Genomic DNA, 21,092 nt, shown 5'->3' with positions numbered 1-21,092 from the left:
ATAACTCCATGAAAATTGGAAAGATATTTTCAGAAAATGAGAGGAATGAAATGACAAAGAAAGAAAAAAGGAAGGAAGGAAGGCAGGAAGGCAGGCAGGAAGGAAGGCAGGAAGGAAGGAAGGAAGGAAGGAAGGCAGGCAGGAAGGAAGGCAGGCAGGAAGGAAGGAAGGAAGGAAGGAAGGCAGGCAGGAAGGAAGGCAGGAAGGAAGGAAGGAAGGAAGGCAGGCAGGAAGGAAGGAAGGAAGGAAGGAAGGAAGGCAGGAAGGAAGGAAGGCAGGCAGGAAGGAAGGCAGGAAGGAAGGAAGGAAGGAAGGCAGGAAGGAAGGAAGGCAGGCAGGAAGGAAGGCAGGAAGGAAGGAAGGAAGGAAGGAAGGCAGGAAGGAAGGCAGGAAGGCAGGAAGGCAGGCAGGAAGGAAGCTAGCTACACTTGCAGTGAGTAGAAAGGAAGGCAGGAAGGAAGGAAGGCAGGAAGGAAGGAAGGAAGGCAGGAAAGAAGGAAGGCAGGCAGGAAGGAAGGAAGGAAGGCAGGCAGGAAGGAAGGCAGGAAGGCAGGAAGGAAGGCAGGCAGGAAGGAAGGCAGGCAGGAAGGAAGGAAGGCAGGCAGGAAGGAATGCAGGAAGGCAGGCAGGCAGGAAGGAAGGCAGGCAGGCAGGCAGGAAGGAAGGCAGGAAGGAAGGCAGGCAGGCAGGCAGGAAGGAAGGCAGGCAGGAAGGAAGGCAGGCAGGCAGGAAGGCAGGTAGGAAGGCAGGAAGGCAGGAAGGCAGGAAGGCAGGCAGGCAGGAAGCCAGCTACACTTGCAGTGAGGGGGGAAATGAAAGCAGTCCTTGAAGGGATGGTGAACAGACTGTAGTTTTGAAGTGGAGGTCCAGAGTTCACTCCGGAGTTCCTTCCTTTACCTCACGTTCAGACTTCTGTACTGTCAGTGCAAACACACAAAACATCACAACGACCCTTCTGTGCAAGCTTCACTCGGCAACATTCAGGATCAGAAGAGGGACGCTGAGGAGACTTACAAGAGTCAGGGGTCAGGGAAAAGCAGATTTGGGGATCCGTAAGAGTGATCTTGATGGACACCAGGAAGGAAGGGGAGTGAGAACAGAGAAGGCCTGAGAGGAGCAAAAGGTAGGGCAGTGGGATGGAAGGTGTCCAAATGCTGCAGGGGCACTGATAAAGCAGTGGTGATAAAGCAGTGGTGATAAAGCAGTGGCTACAGGAGGAATACACAATGAGCATCAGCAAACGCAGGCAACAACAAAGGAACCAACAGAAAACACCCAGACCTGTAATAAAAGCAAACAGGAAACTTTACCTTCAAGCACTCCCATGGCTAGGAATCTTCCGTAGAACAACTCTACCATAGGGTTCTTTGGCTTCTCTTCATCCCTAAAACGTGTTTAAAAGATATAAATATGCTTATAACTTTCAGATCACTAAATAATTGAGAAAACATACAAATAACCATTACATGGAGCAATATATGGCAAGATGATATCATTTGCATGGCTGTCACGCACGGCACACAGCTCTGTTATTTACTGTGTCACCCTGGACACAGCACTTAAATTTATTCTTCAATTTCTTCACCTGTCAGCTAAAGATAATTACAGTAACTGAGCTCGCAGGACAGATGTGAGGGCTGACTGAGTTACTGCAAGGGACCTACACCAAAGACAAGCCAGCTCCGTCAGAAGGTCACTTCCTGTTCTCGCTGCCTATTTCCATCTGAGACACACAGGCCTCTATAACACTGGCCTTACCGGGAAGAGAAGAGAGTGTTTAATCCAAATTGGTTTTTGGAAAAAACGCTAATTCTTTCCCCACATTTACATAGAGAAGTCACAGATACCACAGCAGCAACTGCCACCAGTGAGGAACCCAACACCCTGCCTCTGAAGGAGGGGTCCACGGTGTGGGTATCCGTTCCCACAGTCAGAGGGCTGTATAGCCATCTGCTAGAGGTCCCAAGCCGTGCGGCATGGGATAAGCCCTTTTGTGTTTGAAGGAAACAGGGATGACCAACAGTCTTTACATTATCTTTTAGGACTTGTATTAAGCACCTTTAAAAGAAATTATTTCCCTAGTCTATATAAAATGTTGCTGTATTCACGACTATGGGAATTTCTCCTCGTTTTTTGTGTTTAAATTAATAAAACGAGCTTGTGAAGTTCTACTTTCAGTGAGAGAAGCAAACATCAGGTTCTTGCTCGATGTATGACACAAGTCATCACAGATCCTTAGATGCATGTAAAGTTACCTAAGGCCTTACCGTAACCCCATCCTGTACGTGCTTCCCTGTCTGAGTATGACAACTGGATACCTCATATGTAAATGGCCGAGTATTTGTCTGTTCCACGATTAACTTCACTTAACGTGACTTCAAGGTCTGTCTGTGAAGCACCAGAATCCCGCTTTACTGGAAGCTGAATAATACACACTTTCGTTCCCTTTATCAGCGGAGATTTGGCTACTGGGTGTACCACTGTTATAGCGTGGATCCATAAATACTTCTTCAGACTGTGTTTTCAACTCACTAGTACACATGCCCACAAGTTAAGATGCAAATTTAGAGCGTCTACTTTTAATCAGGAGAATTATCACAGTATCGTCTTTGCCTGTTATTCGATTTCCTTTATCAACGTTGCACAAAGTCGCTACTTCACATTGCTGTCACTGAATTCAACCATGGCAAGGGTGAGACGTCTCTCAACTCACTCTACAGTAAGGCAAGTTAAATAAATTGCTTACACCAATACAATGAAACCCAAACTGGGACTGGATCTTGCTAGACAGAGAGATAATTTCGAATAATTTCTTTTAAAGGTGCTTAATTCAAGTCCTAAAAGATAATGTAAAGACCGTTGGTCTTCCCTGTTTCCTTCAACACAAAATGGATTATCTCATGCCACACAGCTTGGGACCTTTAGCAGATGACTGTACAGCTAATTTTCACTGCCAGGGTGACACCATGTGCTGATGACTAGCGGAGGTCTCTGTTGCCCTGCAGCCCTGAGTAAGCAGAGACTATGGACCCTGACTTACACACTGGGGCATGACAGGAAAGAGTAGAAGTCATTAGTTTGGGGGATGTCACCCACACAATTATATAGCCCCACCAGCTAATATCTTATAAACTTGAGGTGTTTATATACTGCAACAACTTAATCTGTAGACATCTTTATAATTAATGTTTTTCTAAATTATGGCAATCAAAGTTTCTGGAGATTGATTTGACTAAGAGGAAAACATGCAAACATTGAAAACTCCAATTCTTTGGATATAATTACTAATATGAATTGACATTTCCATAAAGAAAATCAACATTCTAGGCCTCTTTCCAATCACCCAAATTAACTCTTAGAGTAATGACCTATCTGATGACTTTTGACTTCATGCCTTTGCAAAAGCAACTAGGAGTGAGTGGCTATACCAATCCTGAATGCTTATTACTTCTTCCAATCCGTGTGTGAATTCTCCATGCTCTGCACTGAAGGATTCCAGGGCTGTCCCTGGACTGGGATTTCAGAAACTGTCTGCTCTGGTCTTCTTTGCATCGTCCCGAATGCTCTTTACTCTAAGCCTCAGAAGGGACCTCAGAATGTGCTCACATCAGTAGAAAAAGAGACACACAACTGAAAAGAAATCAAGAGGAAAAAAAAAGTGGGAGGTAAAGGAAATAAAGTTTACCACCAAAGTCAAAGGCAAAAGAAACTTCACTGAGAAAAATGCTAAGAATTGTGTTGGGAGTATGAACATGGTTTTACCAGAAAGGTTGTAAGAGAAGAACACGATAGTCTAGAGAGCATGTGAGTCGATTGAGAAAACTGTGGTGAGTGTCTCCCTAGGTGTTTGGGGCCTCTGCCTCAAAGATAATGCATGTAGATCTGTGGGGGAATAGGGTGGTTTCTTATCAAAAGAGAAACAGGATCCCTCCCTCTATATACTTACATTCTGGCTTTACTGGCCAAACAGAAAGTGTTCCTCAGGATTGGCATAGCAAGGTGTCTCAAATCAGCTAACATCACAACCAGAAAGAATTTAAACTACTCAAAAGTAAATGAGGAGGGGTTGGGGATTTAGCTCAGTGGTAGAGCGCTTGCCTAGCAAGCGCAAGGCCCTGGGTTCGCTTCCCAGCTCCGAAAAAAAGAAAAAAGAAAAAAAAAGTAAATGAGGATATATTTCTGATGAAACGTAAGATGTAAACAAGAAAATCAGGAATGGAAAAAATCCTGTTTTCTGAACATTTTAGAAAAAAAGACAAACTTGGGCACTAGTTTAGAAACCATGAGTGGGACCAAAGAAGTGTAATAAAAAGTCATCAAAAGAAGGGACAAATAAACTGCAGAGTGGAAGGTGGAAGGACTAATAGAGAAAAGGTGATCAAGCAGTGTGCTTTCAGACCCACTCAGGATGGTTACCTGAGAGGAAAACTAGAACCTTCCGGGGGAGGATCACAGTACAGAAAACCCCCAAGAGCAATGGTGAAGTGACTGCTCAATCTGTTAACTTGATAATCAATTAGTTTGGGGCACTGGAAGGTTAACTTATAGAGGGCCAGACACATGCGATCTCCTAAGACAGACACCAACTCTGAGGGAGCACGAGCTCAGTGACCTCAGACTTGGGAACACCATGGTCTGACGAACCAGCCCACCTATTCCAACATGTGGGTGAAGAGGGAAGAAACAAGACTGAGGAACAATGTGGAGAGCCCAGCTCAGCTTTCACTAATCTTCACTGTGCGGACACAATCAAGGTGTCCCCAAAGGAAGACATTCGAACGACAGCAAATGTAAAGGGCAAAGAATAAACAAACAGGATAATATGAAAACACTACAATTTAACTCAAGCCTTCTGTTTATGTTCACTTCTGCTGATGCAATAAAATACCAGGCCAAGAAGCAGCTTATGGGCAGAAAAGGGTTATCTGGCTTATAATCCTGAACAGGAGCCCATCGTTTCAGAACAGTGACCACGGCAGGAGCTTCTGATGGCTGCTCCCATTATATGCACAGTGAGAACCATAGACAACTACCGCCCGCATGTGCCTGCTCACATTAGCTGGCTTTCTTCACTGTTGCAGAATGTAGGGGCTTGGTTCATGCTGCCGTGCTACCCACTCAGGGTAGGGCTTCCCACCTTGATTAACAAGAGATCCCCACAGACCTGCTCACAGGGCAACCTGATCTAAATACTTCTTCAGTCACGGTGCTCTCCTCAGAGGAATTAAGATGTTTCTGATTGACCATTAAAACTAACCATCATACCTTCCTAAAAGAAGGAATGGGGCGCACGTGTGAGCGCGCGTACACACACACACACACACACACACACACACACACACACACGTACATATGCATGTTACTGAACCCTAAAGGTGTATGACACCCCAAAAGATGTAGCATCGGGAGCTCAGGAGGCTGGAGATGGCTCACTGTTTAGGTATGCTTTTCTGTTCCTGTAGAAGCCATAGGTTTGTTTCCCAGCATCCTCAAGGCAGCTAAAAGCAACCTGCAACTCAAGTCTCAGGATTTCAACTAGATCTTCTGTCCTGCACAGGCATTGGGCCCTTACATGGTATACACACGTTCAGTTAAAACAGTCACACACATAATGACACACTTAGAAAAAAAGATACAGCATCGAGAAATATATTCAATACTTGGGACACCCCCAAGTCCAGAATTTGACTGCAAAGGCACTGTCTTCACTGGATGCCGGGTCTTAGGTTCCAGGAACATCAGGAGCAGAATCCACGCTTAACTTTCACAGGAAGTTTTAGACATAGCTAAGATGAAGCTAAAACAAGAACCTGCCTTGGGAACAGGGTTTCCTGGCCTTAGTAGTTACACAGCAAAACACATTCCTAGAGACTTTCTCAGTCAGAAAGGGTTATTATAATCTTTTCAGCTGAGCACTGATGATCTCAGCATGAAATGACCTCAGAAGAAAAGTGCACACTAAGAATGTGGATGGACAGAAAGGGACCCCTGATGATAGGGCAGCCAATGTCTTAAACTTCTACACTAACCAAAGAGAAAGCAACTTCCAAATGCCCATGACTGAACAGTTTGCAAAATGTCTAATTTCTTCTGTCAAAGACTACAGGCTTGATTAATTTTATTTTTCTGTTTTAACTGGTTGTATGTTTTTATTAGCAATACAATATTGAATATTTTCTTTTTAATTTCGATTTTATAATTTTTTTTGTACTTACGTAATGAATTTTACTTTTTCACTTCTCACTCACTGAAGCGCTTTCTCCTAATAAGTCCCTTCCTACATTCAAGGCATCTTTCTGTGTGTAATCCCCTGAGGAAAACTAGTTTCCTGCCAGAGCATGACTAAGAAGTTATTTACTGAAGAAAGATCACATTATCAGATGCTACAGTGAAGAAAATGATGCCCTGGCCCTAACAAGTATTACGTGCCCCAAATCCCTCAGTTCCCACACCGAATCCACAAGGAAATGCCAATGGGCCCAACCGTGTGCAGAGAAGCAGCTACACTGAGTCTTTGAGTGCCCAGGCTCTGCCCTGTAAGAAAGCACCTTTTGTGCTGTGTATTTCCCATTCTCTGGGTCTTCCCTCTGTGCTCCTCCCCTCCTCCTGTGCTGTGAGCTGAACCATGAGGAGTAGTCTAGCTCTCCCACTTAGTGCTGAGCACCTTGTTATTGTTAAGGCTCAATGCCCTGCCCAGTTAATCACAACCTACTGCAGAAGGAAGCTTCTCTGATTAAACGCTGAGTAAGTTCCTCCGAGCTTGCTTTCAATTCACAGACAGTTGTCCACAAGCAAGTCACCATTACATGCTGGTATTCTGCAGAATTAAAACCATTAGGGTTTTTATATTTTAGTCTATGCTTCACCCCAAATTTCTGCCATTATTCTAAAAACATCTTGAATCAGAATTGTATTAAATTGTGTGATTGGTACCGCAGGGTCAGAATGCCAAAGGTTGTTGGTGCTTGCTGTGGATGTGCCCTAATAATCTTCTGAAATCTAAAAATAAAGCTTCCTCAGCTCGGCATCAGCACTGCTGGAGAGCTCCAGGTATGTAGGTGACAATGCCCCGGTGCACGGGAGGTTACTATGGAGCCCACAGACACTAAAGGGCTGAGACCTTGCTTTTAGTATTATTAATCCATTTGTATGCACAAGGCAAAATAATCTAAATGGATTTTTAAATTATTTAGAGGATGCTTTAGTCTTAAATTTCCAGATATAACTCCTTTGAATTTTTCCTTAAAAGATCAACGAAATGTTTCAAATGACTTAAATTCACTGCAAATTGTATCATTACAAAACAGTAAGACTGAACAAAATTTAAACAGAAAAAATAAATAGGAAAAGGGAGTTATTTAGGGGGAAAATGGAAGGAAGGTAATATTTTTGAGCCTAGGGTTTCCACCTATGTTCTACACACTGTTTAAAGCATGCTGCAGATTCCATGAGAGAGTCTTCTAGTGGCAGTCTGAATGGCTGTCTTAAAATACACAAAGGGGGCGCTGGAAAAATGACAGCCGGCAACAGTGCTCGCTGCTCTTGCAAGGAACCTGGATTTAATTCCTAGAATGCGCACGGTGACTAAAGACCTCCTAGAACTCTAATTCCAGGGAATCTGATCCCTTCTTCTGGCTTCCACAGGCACTGCACATATATGTGCTCCACATACATACACGCAGGCCTAGCACTTATAAACATTAAATAAGCATAGTAAATCTTAAAACACGTGGGGAAAAACACAAAGAGCAAATAGGAGTGCAGCCTCAGAAGCCTCCGCTACCTCCAAGCCAATGAGAGATCCTCCTTTAGAAAGTAAGTGAACAGCACCTGAGAGCCGACCACACCCCAGGTTGACCTGTCCCAGTCCCAGTCCCCACATACACACACAATCAGTCAAGGCTTCATGCTTGGACGGAGAATCTGGAGGTAGAACTGTTCATCCTGCCCTTGGGTTCACAGAAAAGGACTCAGTATGAAGGAAGGTATTTTTAAATTTATGTCCAGCTAACCCCTTCTCCCTCAAGAAAACCTGAACCTAGGAAAAACGCATGGCTGCAAGATCCTTTCAGATCTTCCATCAAACCCGACAGTAGAAACTGAAAGCTACCTGAAAACTGTTACTAAAACTTCTACACAGCCTTTGAATAAGACAGACAATACTGGGCCCCCCAAAGTCTTTCTTGATGTATGTTTGGACTTTACCAAGAGAGCAAAATGACTGTCACATACTCACTGACATCTAAACATCATAGAGACTTACGTTTCCTCTTCAGCTTTCATTTGGAAGGCATCTTCCAGCCAATCCAATAACTTGTGTGTAAACTCACTCACATCTTGCTGTGGGAAAAAAAAAAAAGGTTGATTGGTATTTGATCCCACTAGTAACGATACTAGATGCTATAAAGGGAACACTTGCAGGGAGTCCCGACTCAGAAAAGTGTCATGTGACTGTCTCATAAAATACACCACAGTTTCATAATTTAACCAGGACATAAAGACTTTTAGAAAATTTTATAATCTTACGGTTTTGTTTTAGGAAACATACACAGTCAAATGTAACAAATGAGTTTATAAAAATAGTTATACTCTGCAGTGAATCAATGGAATGAACAAAGTTCTTTTACTAAAAAACTGTTTTATACAAAATTATCATTACGCATTCTCTTAGAAAAAAAGACTAGTGCTTTTTGATGGATATCTCTTTTCCGTGCTTTTTAACACATACCTACTTTTACCAAGCTATTTAACTTTAGCAGTTAGGAAGCCCAACTGAGCCTACAATGCTTTAAACCTCAAACTCATTCTACATTCAGAAACAGATAAACATCACCTACTACCGTCCCTTTACTTGGACACTGATCCCCTAACCAAAAAAATAAAGTAAAAATAAACATGAGAGTAAGGGGTAGCCACATAACTACCACAACTTACACAATGTGGCTTAGAAGAATGTGTTCACGGGGAAAAGAAAGACCAGTTCATGACACCAAGACCAAATAGACGAATCCACGTAGGTTTCACTTTCCGACGTGGCCTCAAGAACAAAGCATGTATTTTTTCTACCTAGTGCTTAGATTAACTAATTTAACTATAAAGTCTTACTGTTAAGGTCTAGGCAGAGCACATGACTCTAGTGTCACATAATCAAATAGGACTAATATCAGTAAACAAATCTATTTGTATCCCCTTAGGAAAAATAGCAGCAAAGAAAATTTTTACCCACTTAGAACTTCAAAAAGTAACTTTAGCTGATTATGGGTCTTCGAAAAAATAACCTGGTTGTTAAAAATAAGCTGGTGAATTCAGCTTAGATAAAAGTGATCCTTAATCTAAGAATGACCGTCTATGAGGAGCAAGAGAAACAAGGAAGGCCACGTGAACACAGAGAGAGAGCAGCACTAGCATTTTAGGGCCAAGAACACCAGAAAATGACAAGAGGCAGGGAGGATGCTTCTTCTGTGGGAGCCATGTACCAGCATGTTAATTCCAAACCCAGGGAATCCCAGAGTCTCTGGGTCTACGAATAATTTTCCCTTACTTCTGAACCATGAGATTTAAACTCATTTGTAAATGTTCATATTCTTAAACAATTTTAACCTTGAAGATTGGACCTAAAAAGAACCATCATTTTCTACTTATCACGAGTCTTGCAAAGAATTATTCCCCATCCTTTTATGAAACCAACCTAAATTTTACAATTCAATTACAAAATTTTAGCAAAGTTCCTTAGGATGAAAAAGTGAGATCTTTATTGTAACAAAGCACTTGTGAACTGCAGAAAAGGGACAAGTACAGTTGACAGAAGCGCCACTCATCAAAGAATCACCCTTAAGACTGTGCCTTGCTTCCAGACATGCCATACATTCTGGAAGAATGTAAAAGAGAAGGCCAAGGTATTTAAAACTAATCACAATATTCATTTTACCTAAGTAGGCATTTCACCCATTCACCAATGTGTATGTCAGGAAAATCAAAGTAAACTGATATGTATCTACTTTTATAGATTTCCAGGGGGCTGGAGAGGTGGTTCAGTGGTTAAGAGCACTGGCTGCTCTTCCAGAAGATCCAGGTTCAATTCCCAGCACCCACATGACAGCTCGCACTTGTCTGTAACTCCAGTTCCAGGAGTTCTGACACCCACACATATACACACATACATACAGATAAAACACCAATGCACATAAAACAATCAATAGAAAGATCTCCAGAGGGGAAAAAAACAAAGCAACAATCATACAACTATTCACACTACAAGAAAAAGCATTCACACTACAGCATTTACAGGCACAGAGTGGCAAAGTCCAAGCCATGTTCATGAGGACTTTCATTCTTAGGGAAGAGTCCCACATCTGCTCCACCCTTCAGGGGTAACATACAAAGCGACCAATGGCATCTGTACAACGCAGGGCAAAAAAGCAAATGCAGAAAGAATACAGAAGAAAACTGTCAGAGAATGGAAGTGAGCTTGTGCAAAATTAATTTATAGAAAGGGCGGTAACTAAAACGGACTGCCACCCATTCCAAAGAGAAAGCTAGAGAAAAAAGTTAGAAATGGGGAAATGAAGAAAAGATATCCAAAAGTAGAAGTAGTGTTCATGAACCCAAGTAACATAAAGCTCACTGCCCCAGGCAGGGCTGGGGAGCCCCTTCCGTGTGTACCCACTCCGGGCCATCTATTTCAATATTTATTATTATCTACAAACATGAGCTCCTGCTTATGTTCTGGATCTCTCTGAATTTTCAAGTAGCAATGCTGTTTTATAGACACTGTTTTTAGAAGAAATCATCCCAAACATTGTTTATACCAAATATTAATAAAAGGAGACTATGCTAATACCATTAAAAGCAAGAAAAATAACTAAAGCAGTATTTAAAAAAAAAACTCATAGGTAATTAAAGAAAACTATTTCCTATCAGCTAAAACAGGGTCAAGAAAATCATATCTAATATATTGACATTTAGATTATCACAAGTTTGTTTAAATTGCTTCTTAAGGGGCTAGAGAGATAACTCACAAGTTAAGAGAATGGACTACTCTTGCAGAGGCCCAGGTTCAGTTCCCAACATCCTCCTGTAGCCTCCACACACAACAGGTACACAGAACACAGGCAACACAAACACCCAGATATACAACATTTTAACAACTTTTAATTATATGAATATTTTCAATTTTGTTCAGTTTTTCCTTATCAACTCCCATCATTCTACAAATTACGCATTCCCTTATCTCATTACCTCCAAGTTGCTCATTCTTTGTTTAATTTAAATTTTTTCCAAATAATAAATAATGATTCCATGGCTTCAAGTTAAAGTTTAGTAATACCATCCTAACTCAATGGACACCCTCACCCTCAGAAAGGGAAGACTTATAAGGTTAAGTGGAAAGAGCCAGTTAGAAGACAGGAGGCTACCTGCTGTGAGTCATTTGATTTGAAGGCATCCTTTAGAATCTCAACTGCTCTGGATGGATCAACATATTTCCTCTTCGTACCAACAAGAAGTGCAAACAGATACCTCAATTCCCGCATAAAAGGCAAATTCCGATGTTCCTGCAAAGAAAAGAGAAGGGAAAAAAGCAACCCAATACAATCAGCAAACTCTTCACTGATCAACAGACACTTACTTCCACAGGAACCAGAAAGCAAAGAGCATTTATGAGGACGAATCTGGCATTATCACATTAAAAAAGAGTAACAGCTTCAAGACTCAAAGGAGTTAAGAACTACAAGAGAGGACCTCAAGCCAGCCTTACAATTTCTGCCAAATGTTACATATTCATAGCAAATTATGTCACTACCCAGCCCAGAATATCCACCCCATTTAGGTCTGTTCATTATAGTCTTCCATTCATCAGGGTGCAGCTGCCACGACAAGGGCAAGGAGAAGAGTCCGTGTTTAGTGAGAGCACAGCGCCAGGCAGCATCTGAGTGCCGTGCTCCAGTCATCCCACTAAACAAAGGACCCTGCTCAGCCAGGGCCCTCCAGACCCCTCCAGGCCAGCAGAGCCTCCAAACGCCACATCTCCTGGAACGAGTGCTTTGAATAAGAACCACCAACTGCCACTTGCCATACAATGACCCTATTTATTGAAGGCCCTGTGTAATCAATGTCCTAGTAAACACTAATACCCCTTTATATATACTACTTTATACTTATATTAATATAATTATTTTTATATATACTACTTTATACTTATATTAATATAATTATTTCATGCATTTATTTTGGAAATTATAAGGTTTAGTATATACTTGTTGTAATTACTGCAATTTTTCAATTTAAATGTTTAGTAAGTATAATGTTAGGAAAAGCATTAGTCAGATCAAGCCCTAACATAAAATCGTAATTTTATTATCACTAAGATTACACACTTCTCAATGGTTTCAAGATATCTTCACTTTGCCACAAAAATCAGGTATTCAGTTCTTACTGGTTTATTAAACCAAACCTGGGGAAAAAAGCTTTTAGTCTGTATTTATTCTAAAACAACAACAACAACAACAAACAAAAAAAAAAATTCTTGAAGTGATTTCAGTAAAGCTTCAGGGCAGAAATTCAGTTTTCAGAATAATAGTATTTGTAACAAGAATTTTAGCATAAATCTTAAAATATTATTAAATATGGGAAGACTTTTAATTTGCATAATTGGTATTTCTTTAACAAAATCAAAATAGATAATTTCATGTAACTGATGCCCAGAGTACTCAAACCTACACAGAAACCACTGTTCTCTCGTGCATTCCAGGGGGGGTCCTGAGAAACAAGGCCTGACAATCTCCAAACTTCAGACACAACAGAGGCAATCCCACATAAACTAATCCTGAAACAGAATTTATCAGCCATAAAGAACTCCCAATATCACTTACTTAAATATAATACATGCCATCAGCAGTAGTAAAAGACAAAACGTGCACATGAAAACAATCCTTTTCCTGTAATACGTTCAAGTCTTTCAGTAACTGCACTTTATCAGTTAACTTTTAAGCGTGTAAGTACTATAAAATTTAATCTACACAATAACTTCTCAAAATACTATTTCCTGGCATCTATTATCATTCCTCCCATGACAAGTGAAAGTGCTCTGTATAAAGTATAAGGACAGAAGCAATAGAGACATTCTGCCAAGATTATTTGGAAACTAAAATATTATAAAACCGTTGTCTCAGCCCATCCCTGTAGCTAGAAAAATCTGACTATCAAAACATTTAACATTACACAATAAAACAGAGCAACTACTTTATTTGACTAAATTATGAAAAAACAAGCATGTATAAAAGCTTCAACACTATTTTTATTTACTTTTGTCAACAGTCTTGTGCTATAAGTCATGCACAATACACACCATTTAAAAAGCACACAATTTCCCACACTCCACTGTGCATCATCACCATCAACATAACAAACCTATTTATCAACACCCCAAACTACACCCACTCCCTAGTCATCTCAGCTACAAGAGGGATGCTGGACTTTCTGGATGTTTCTAGAAATGGAACCACCGTCTAGGTATTTGCTTTAGTCTGGTTTGTGCGATCAGTATACATGTTTAGTGCTTTATCTACATACAGGTGTACATAATCATTTGTTATAATTTGCTGCTGTGCGGCCTTGCATTGTGGTTTAAATACAATTCTACCCAAGATGCTCTTCAGCTGCTGCTTTAAATAATGTGAAAATTCTTGTGAAGACACACACTGTCATTCTTTTATAAAAACTTTGGGGACCTTGGATTATTGTCAGCTCAAAGAATATCTGTATGTAGAACACGCTGATCAGACAGTTTTCAGATACCAAGTATCCTATACTTGAAATGTATCAACAGTTAAAGGAACAGTATACTACTTATATATACTATATATAATATCTTTATAATATCTACAAAATATAGTATATTATACTATAGTAGTTCTATACTAACCTTTTTCTAAAACACAAACTGACTTTTAATGCATCCTGACTCTTACTTAAAATGTATGCAATGTTTGTGGAAAGCTTTATTTTCTTAAAAAGATAATTTAGCAAATGATATCTCTGTAATAAGATTAAACCAATCCCAGGTATATTCTGCCTTTTAACAAAATGGGCTTTAAGTTCGATGTCATGTCATATTAACATGTCATGAGTTCAATGCAAATTCACTATTAAAAGAAAATGGCTAATGTTATATGGAAATCTTTAAAACAAAAAATATTTTTCACTATCTCCAACTAATTTAACATAAAACTATGACTGACAATCCACCATAATTGTGACACACCAGCTTTCTGCATAGCATCTTTTAAAAAATGGAAATGATAAGTCTCCTTCCACTGAAAGAAATAAACTTCTCTACAATGGGCTCACTACACTCCTGTAGTGTGTGCTCAGGACGCACACTGCTAGCATGTGTTGAGTGCCCTAAAGGACCTCCGCTAGAGAAACACCGAGAGTGACTAGCTTTTAAGTAAAGTCACACAACAGACTCGGTTTCATTCAAACTGTGAAAAATAAGAGACTGGAGTTTCATAACTTAGTAAAATGAAAGAAATAAAAAGTAAGCACCACACACACGATTCTACAGTTGCAAGTAATTCTAACTAATGGCATATAAATTATGCATGCCTTCTCCTGGGACTTGAGAAGGGAGAACCGATGATACTAACGTGATACGGACAGGCAGCAGTCCAAACCTTCCCTTCAAAACTCTTACACTGGGAGAGCTTTGCTTCACTTCTCTAGCACTATGGAGTTGACAAATTGTCCTGATTTCCCTTTAAAAAGTAGTTATTCTTTAGCCTGTCCCAGCCCAGAAATTGTAGCTTAAACGTTGGCTTTATTTCAAGCTTTATTTCCTCTGATGTGCATTATAAATATTTCATGTATTTACAGAAAAAATTGTTTTAAAAATTAAACACTAAAAGGAAAATGTAACTAAATAATTTATCACTGTAACAATGGGTCACATGACATTCAGGACATCACTGAAGCCTAAAACTTCATCTCCTTTGAGTCTTCAGCCTGTGTCTTTAAGGCCCCTGGCTCTTTACGGGAGGTTACTTGATACCTGCCCCAAACTACATCAATCCCCTACAAAAAGATTTTACTCATGAAGTAAGAATGTATGCGTGCAAATCAGTCCAATTTTTATTAAAATTAATGAATTTATAAAAATCAAAACTTTCTTTTAAAACATGGCTGCCAATAGCGTGTAATAGACACTTTTAAGTGCTTTGCATGTTTACCATTTAATCTGCTCAGCACCTCTGTTACTGTTACTGTCTCCACTACAGAGGAGGAAATCCCAGAGAGAAGCCTGACTTGCTTTAGGGTCACAGCTAAAAACCCAAGCAATCAGACCCTGGAGTCTGCTCTCTTAGGTCAACCTCAACTACTCAACTCTAACTTCCAAAACAGGATGGAGAAGTTTTCCCTGGCAAAGAGCATACAACCCAGTTTTAAAGGATTGTTCTGGACAATCAGGTGAAAAGAAATACTGATCCTAACGAGAGTATTGAGACGTCGATTAATGAAAGACCTAAATTGGAGCAAGTCACCTACGAATGTACTCTATTTTGACAGCCTAAAGGGGGAGATGTCTTAACCTGGGCACGTGGAACTGCTATGCTCCTGTGATACGCAGAAGAAATTTCACATTTATGATATGGAAAGGGAAAGGAAGTTACTATAATAAAGATAAATGGCAAAACATTAAAATTTGAACAGTTTCAGAGTTAATAAAGAAGAGCTTCCAAAATACTTAGGAAAGAACATAAGTATCATAATACTTGGCTTTTAAAAATCTTTTATAATTTACCTTTTGGTTTCGGGGTAAATCTTGAGCATTTGATGGAGGCTTGTAATTCAGAACTAATCTTCTAAATTCCAAAAGATTGAATAATGACTGAAAAAGAACAATTTAAGATACCTAAGAGGAAATTCTATTAATGGGATTGTGAATATCACTATTTTCAAGGCTCCTTCTTGACAATTCTACTACTCATATAAAGAACGGTGGCAATTAGCACAGAATGCCTTTTTATGAGAAGTCTTTTTATATATTCTAAAATAGTATTCTCATTTAAAAATAATTTTGGATGGGAGTTTGATTGAATTGATCCCAAGGCCTTTTGCATGCAAGGCAAGTACACTAACCACCGAGCTACATTTACTTCTAACATATTACTGTTACTATCTAACATTTATCCTACATGCAAAGTACAAATTATTCAGGGACATCTTTCTTTAAATCATACAATGTCTTACTTATTGAAACTTGTTTATGCCACTATGTCATTAACAGGAAGTTTTCTTGAAATAAAATGAATAAAATACAGTGGAGAGACTTTTACACATGTTCTACTTCAGATTATGTACCTAGAAAAATTGAGTGCAAATCAACTTATTCCTCAGATGCCCTGTGACAGAAACACAAAATGTTATTCTCTTGATAGCTAAGAAACCACATGAAGGAGATGAATACATAACTGTAAAAACAGAGAAATGCAAAAGTACTTAATAGGACAGACACTCATAAATAGGACAGACTTCTGGAGCACGGTTTTTGTTGGTGTGTCAGCTGCTGGAAATTGAATTAGGGCTGTGAATTTTTCTCTACCACTCAGTTCCATCAGTACCACAGTGTTACTTTTTAGTAAAGTACTTCATAATCCACACCATCATCATAACAGCTGTTCAAAACGAAAACTACAATAGTACATACTAGAACACATACTTAATAAATATGAACTCATCTGATCATCTCAAGATTCTCCTTAAAATACTTTATACACAAGTAGATATCTTACAAGTTTTACAGTGTAACTGTACTGTGTGAGTGTGTCACATTTGATACAGTATATAAACTGTCACAAGCAGCAAAAATGTATGAAATTTTACAAAATATAAATTGGATTACTTTATACAGCATAAAAGCAATATCCCAAATGAATGATAACAAATAATTTTTAAGCAGATAAATTTTGGGAAACGGCTCACCACTTAACAAAAACAAACAAATAAACAACAACAAAACGAATGAGAAGCCAGGAGCTGGCAAATAGAAGACCAGGGAAGATAAGGATGAGTGGCCAAAAGTGCTTCCTAACAGAAACTATAGGACATGAGACAGGATCTGTGACGACTTACAGCCTCCCTCCTCTTTTCTTTGTCCCTTGTTCTTTAGGTTTTATTTTGTGACAGGTTGCACTGCATAGGCCTGGCTGGTCTGACAGGCTGGATTTGACTTCAGAAAGATCCACAAGCTTCTGCCTCCTGATGCTGAGATAAAGCCCTGTGCAAGCAATGCCCAGCAAGTTATATTATTGTTATGTGGGTTTTGTTGTTGCGTTGTTGTTCTGTTTGGCTTTGGTTTTGATTTTTTCTCTGTATAGCCCTGGCCGTCCTGGAACTCAAACTATAGACGAGAGTGGGCTTGAACTCAACAGATCTGCCTGCCTGTGCCTCTGAGTGCTCTGAGAATTGAAGGCATGAGTCACCATTCCCCAGCTCCCAGAGAAGATTTTTTTCATTATTATGAGCACATAAAAGAATTCATTTTCTATTCTTGTTAGTTTTGTTCCTTTGAGAAGGGGTCTTGCATGCCACCCAGGATGGCTCTAACTACTAAACTCTAATGATTCCTCTGAGTGGGCCATTTGAAATGAGGGACACCAGGAGCACAACATTGTGCCTATCGCATTTATTCATATACAGGGCTTGAGGCATGCTAGAGGACAGAGAAGAGCACGTCCTCTTATATGATGTGGATCACCATAGAATTGTGGACTAAAAGGATGGCAGGAGTGTGAATCAGAGAGGAAAGAAAAAGAACCTGAAGTCAGAACCTCAGCAGGGAGGAAGAAGTTTAAAGCCAAAATTTAAATAAAAGAAAAAGGTTTGGGGCCCAGTAGCAGAGAGTCAGGCAATGAAGCAGGGAAGGGGATATGGGAAAGCAGAGGTTCCAGATGTATGAAGGATCGAAAGGAGAAACAAGCAGGCATCACGGCCCTCTCCACATACACAGCGGGAGACGGGGTGCACAGCGCGGACTCGCTGGAACTCTGCAAGACTACAGAGATTCGCAATGACAGCATGCTCTGTCAAAGGGGACACAAGATGGCAGGTGCGAGAAATAGAGGAGAGGAAGAATGCTGGAGGCAAGCCTTGAGGAAATGGACGACAGCTTAAGGTGGAAGTCGGAATGACTTGTGCGGAAATGAGCCGAAGAACAACGAGAATCCACTGCTATGCTTTGAATGTTCTTCGGAGTGGCTGTATGATAAACTGCTTTTCTCCATTCTATAAACATTTACTAAGGACGGACTAGGGGATGGCCAGCTCGTTTTCCTAGCTCGCTAAAGGGCCTGCCTTCTGAGAGGCAGGGGCTGCTGTGTGCTCATCGGCAGAGGGACACATTCACCTTCATCTGGTCTCACAGAACTCTGCAGGCTCAGTGAGCGCCGACCCTCAGATGGTTTGGAACTGAAACTCGGCAGAGCATTTATGTCATTTATTATGTTGATTGGAAGGAATTCCAATCAACTTTGTAAATCCCAATAAAAGCTGTGAATGCTAATGGAGGCAATGTTAAGTGAAGAGTTACATTTATAGGTAAGTAGTCACTTCGCAGCTCACACCTGAGAAAAGAGCAGTGTCAGAGAAAGAAAAAAATAAAGATTACAATTTCTAACCATAAAAATAAAAAGTCCCCTAAAATCACGATGATCATTGAAGATACAGTTAAACATACACCTCTAAGTGAACTTGTGACATTTGCTACCTACACAGATTTCCACAGTGTGAAGATTTATGTTTTCCCTAAATATAACTTGTATAAGGTTGTGACAACCTAGCCTTCTAAAGGTTGGAAATTATCTGTGTGGGGTGTTTAGGCTTCTGCTAGAGAAATCAAATGTTCTTCAGTAGCTAAATTTACTATCATGGGTGTAGTCACTACTAGACTCAAATAAAAATTAAAATTAATAAAATTACTAGTGACTAAAGGAAAAATAAGTCACATTTTTTGGTATGTTCACATACATGCAAGCTTGGTCACCTAGTGAACTTACAGTAGACATGGTTTCTGTCACACTAAACTGAAAAAGGAAGAGAACAGGAAAGATGGAGCTCCTCATTTCTGTTCATTTATTCCTTCAAATGGGAATTCCCTGTGAACATTGTCAGCCGTGAACAGCATGTATCTAGCTAACAAATACTGCTTGTAGGACTTCCTCTCCTTGAATGTCTCAGTGAAAAGCACCAGCAGACCCTGGAGAAGCATTAGTGAGCACAGTGCCGTGCAGAAGGCAGGACAGCATAGCAAGAACATCTGTTCTTCATAGGTCACGCTCTGCAAAGCATGCCACTGCTATAGGAGAGAAGAGGGCAATCTGTGGAGACTATGCTAAACAACTTGTAATGGCTACAGTGTCCAGAGTATCAAGACATGTTAGCCACTGCTTTGGCACATGCGTGAATGAACAGTTCAGAATGAAGCCTACTGTGGAAGAATCGCTACAGATTCATAGCAAAGCAGATATTTCACAGACTGTGAATGTGTGAGAAAAGCAAGTCAGGAGCCATTTCATTTATCAGTGTCTAATATAACATCATGAGGATGAGGCAGAAGCCCAGAAAACCAAACGAAATCTACCAAAATTGTACATGTACTACAAGCAAAGGGGGTGGGGCTTCAAACCTGTACTACATTGTAGAGAAAAGCCACCTAGCAATGACAGACAAGTTAGCAGAAAATGAACGGTGTGCAAGCTGAAGTAATCATAAAAGCAGAATCAGAAAGCTACAAAATAGGCTCTTGTTTTGAGCATAAAAAAAATGGCACAGATGCCCAGTGATTTCTAAGGAATAGTAAACAAAAACGCTTTAACTCTTATAAAACTCATGAAATTGAAGAAAATATTTAGAGAATATTTATTTAAATTTAAAATTGGATTAGTCATATCAACAGAGAATGAAAAAAATATTGCCAGCATTATTATATAAAAAGTTAAAAACATCAGAGATCACACTAAATATACACAAAAAAGTCATTCCTCTTGAGAAGATCACAGGTATGGGCATTTACAAACATCTATTTTGGAGAAAGCTAACAAAACATACTGCAAGAATTTTCTAAGGTAAAAATAAAATGTGTTAATCTCCATTTATCAATATTTATTCTTTTTTAGCATTCCCACATATGTACTGTGATGTATTTGAACATCAACACCAGCCTGAAACAAAATGTCTCTTCAAGAATCAATTTGTAAACATTTACATTACTACATGCACGCCTGTAGTACTGTGACGGTATCCCTTATATAGAAATAGGTCAGACCTGAGCCACAGAAGGTTAATTCTAATTTCCTATCTTGGTTATAATCATTTTCTATACTTTCAGAGAAATACCCACAAAATTATCTTCTTTCTACCTCTTCGGGAATCAATAAAACTGCACCAATTCCTACCAGCAAGAAACCAGGAGAAATTAATATTACATAGCTGGGAGGAACTCACTTACGTTCTATTGAAAACTTCATGGCAGATATTACGCCTGTAACCTCAATACTCAGGCCGGCCTACGCTGTGTGTGGCTATCTTGTTTGCAAATTAGACTTAAAAAAAGTTTTTAAAATAATGAAATCTTTATCTAGCCAGGTGTGATATCTCATACTTATAACCCCGGCACTCAAAAGCTGAGGTGCGGGCTCTCTGCTCCCAGACCCCGTGAGAGAAAGACCCAACCGCCTAGTCAGGTGGGCACTCCTGAGGCTGCAGAGCAGAAGAGACCACCAACACTGCCCACCCCTGCCCACATCCCTGGCCCAAGAGGAATCTGTATAAGGCCTCTGGCCTCCCGTGGGGGAGGGCCCAGGAGCGGCAGGACCCCTGCCTGAGACACCACCGGAACCTGAAGGAAACAGACCTGATAAACAGTTCTCTGCACCCAAATCCCGTGGGAGGGAGAGCTAAACCTTCAGAGAGGCAGAAAAGCCTGGGAAACCAGAAGAGACTGCTCTCTGCACACACATCTCGGACGCCAGAGGAAAACACAAAAGGCCATCTGGAACCCTGGTGCACTGAAGCTCCTGGAAGGGGCGGCGCATATCTTC

The 21,092-nt window shown here is 40.2% G+C and overlaps 1 protein-coding gene across 2 annotated transcripts in view; it reads right to left on the bottom strand.

The window, feature by feature from the left end:
- The window catches only part of Usp25 (ubiquitin specific peptidase 25), a 109,260-nt gene that overhangs the window by 42,986 nt on the left and 45,182 nt on the right, over nt 1–21,092 (bottom strand). For both annotated transcript variants that reach the window (XM_087576469.1, NM_001107114.2), the window contains 4 exon segments: nt 15,797–15,883; nt 11,415–11,552; nt 8,264–8,340; nt 1,311–1,384 (listed from right to left, as the gene is read on the bottom strand). In XM_087576469.1, the coding sequence (XP_087432595.1) occupies nt 1,311–1,384; nt 8,264–8,340; nt 11,415–11,552; nt 15,797–15,883 (376 nt within the window).

This window comes from Rattus norvegicus, chromosome 11, assembly GCF_021556685.1.
Source record: "Rattus norvegicus strain SHRSP/BbbUtx chromosome 11, alternate assembly SHRSP_T2T, whole genome shotgun sequence".
Lineage (NCBI taxonomy): Eukaryota > Metazoa > Chordata > Mammalia > Rodentia > Muridae > Rattus > Rattus norvegicus.
This window is presented reverse-complemented; position numbering and strand designations above follow the sequence as displayed.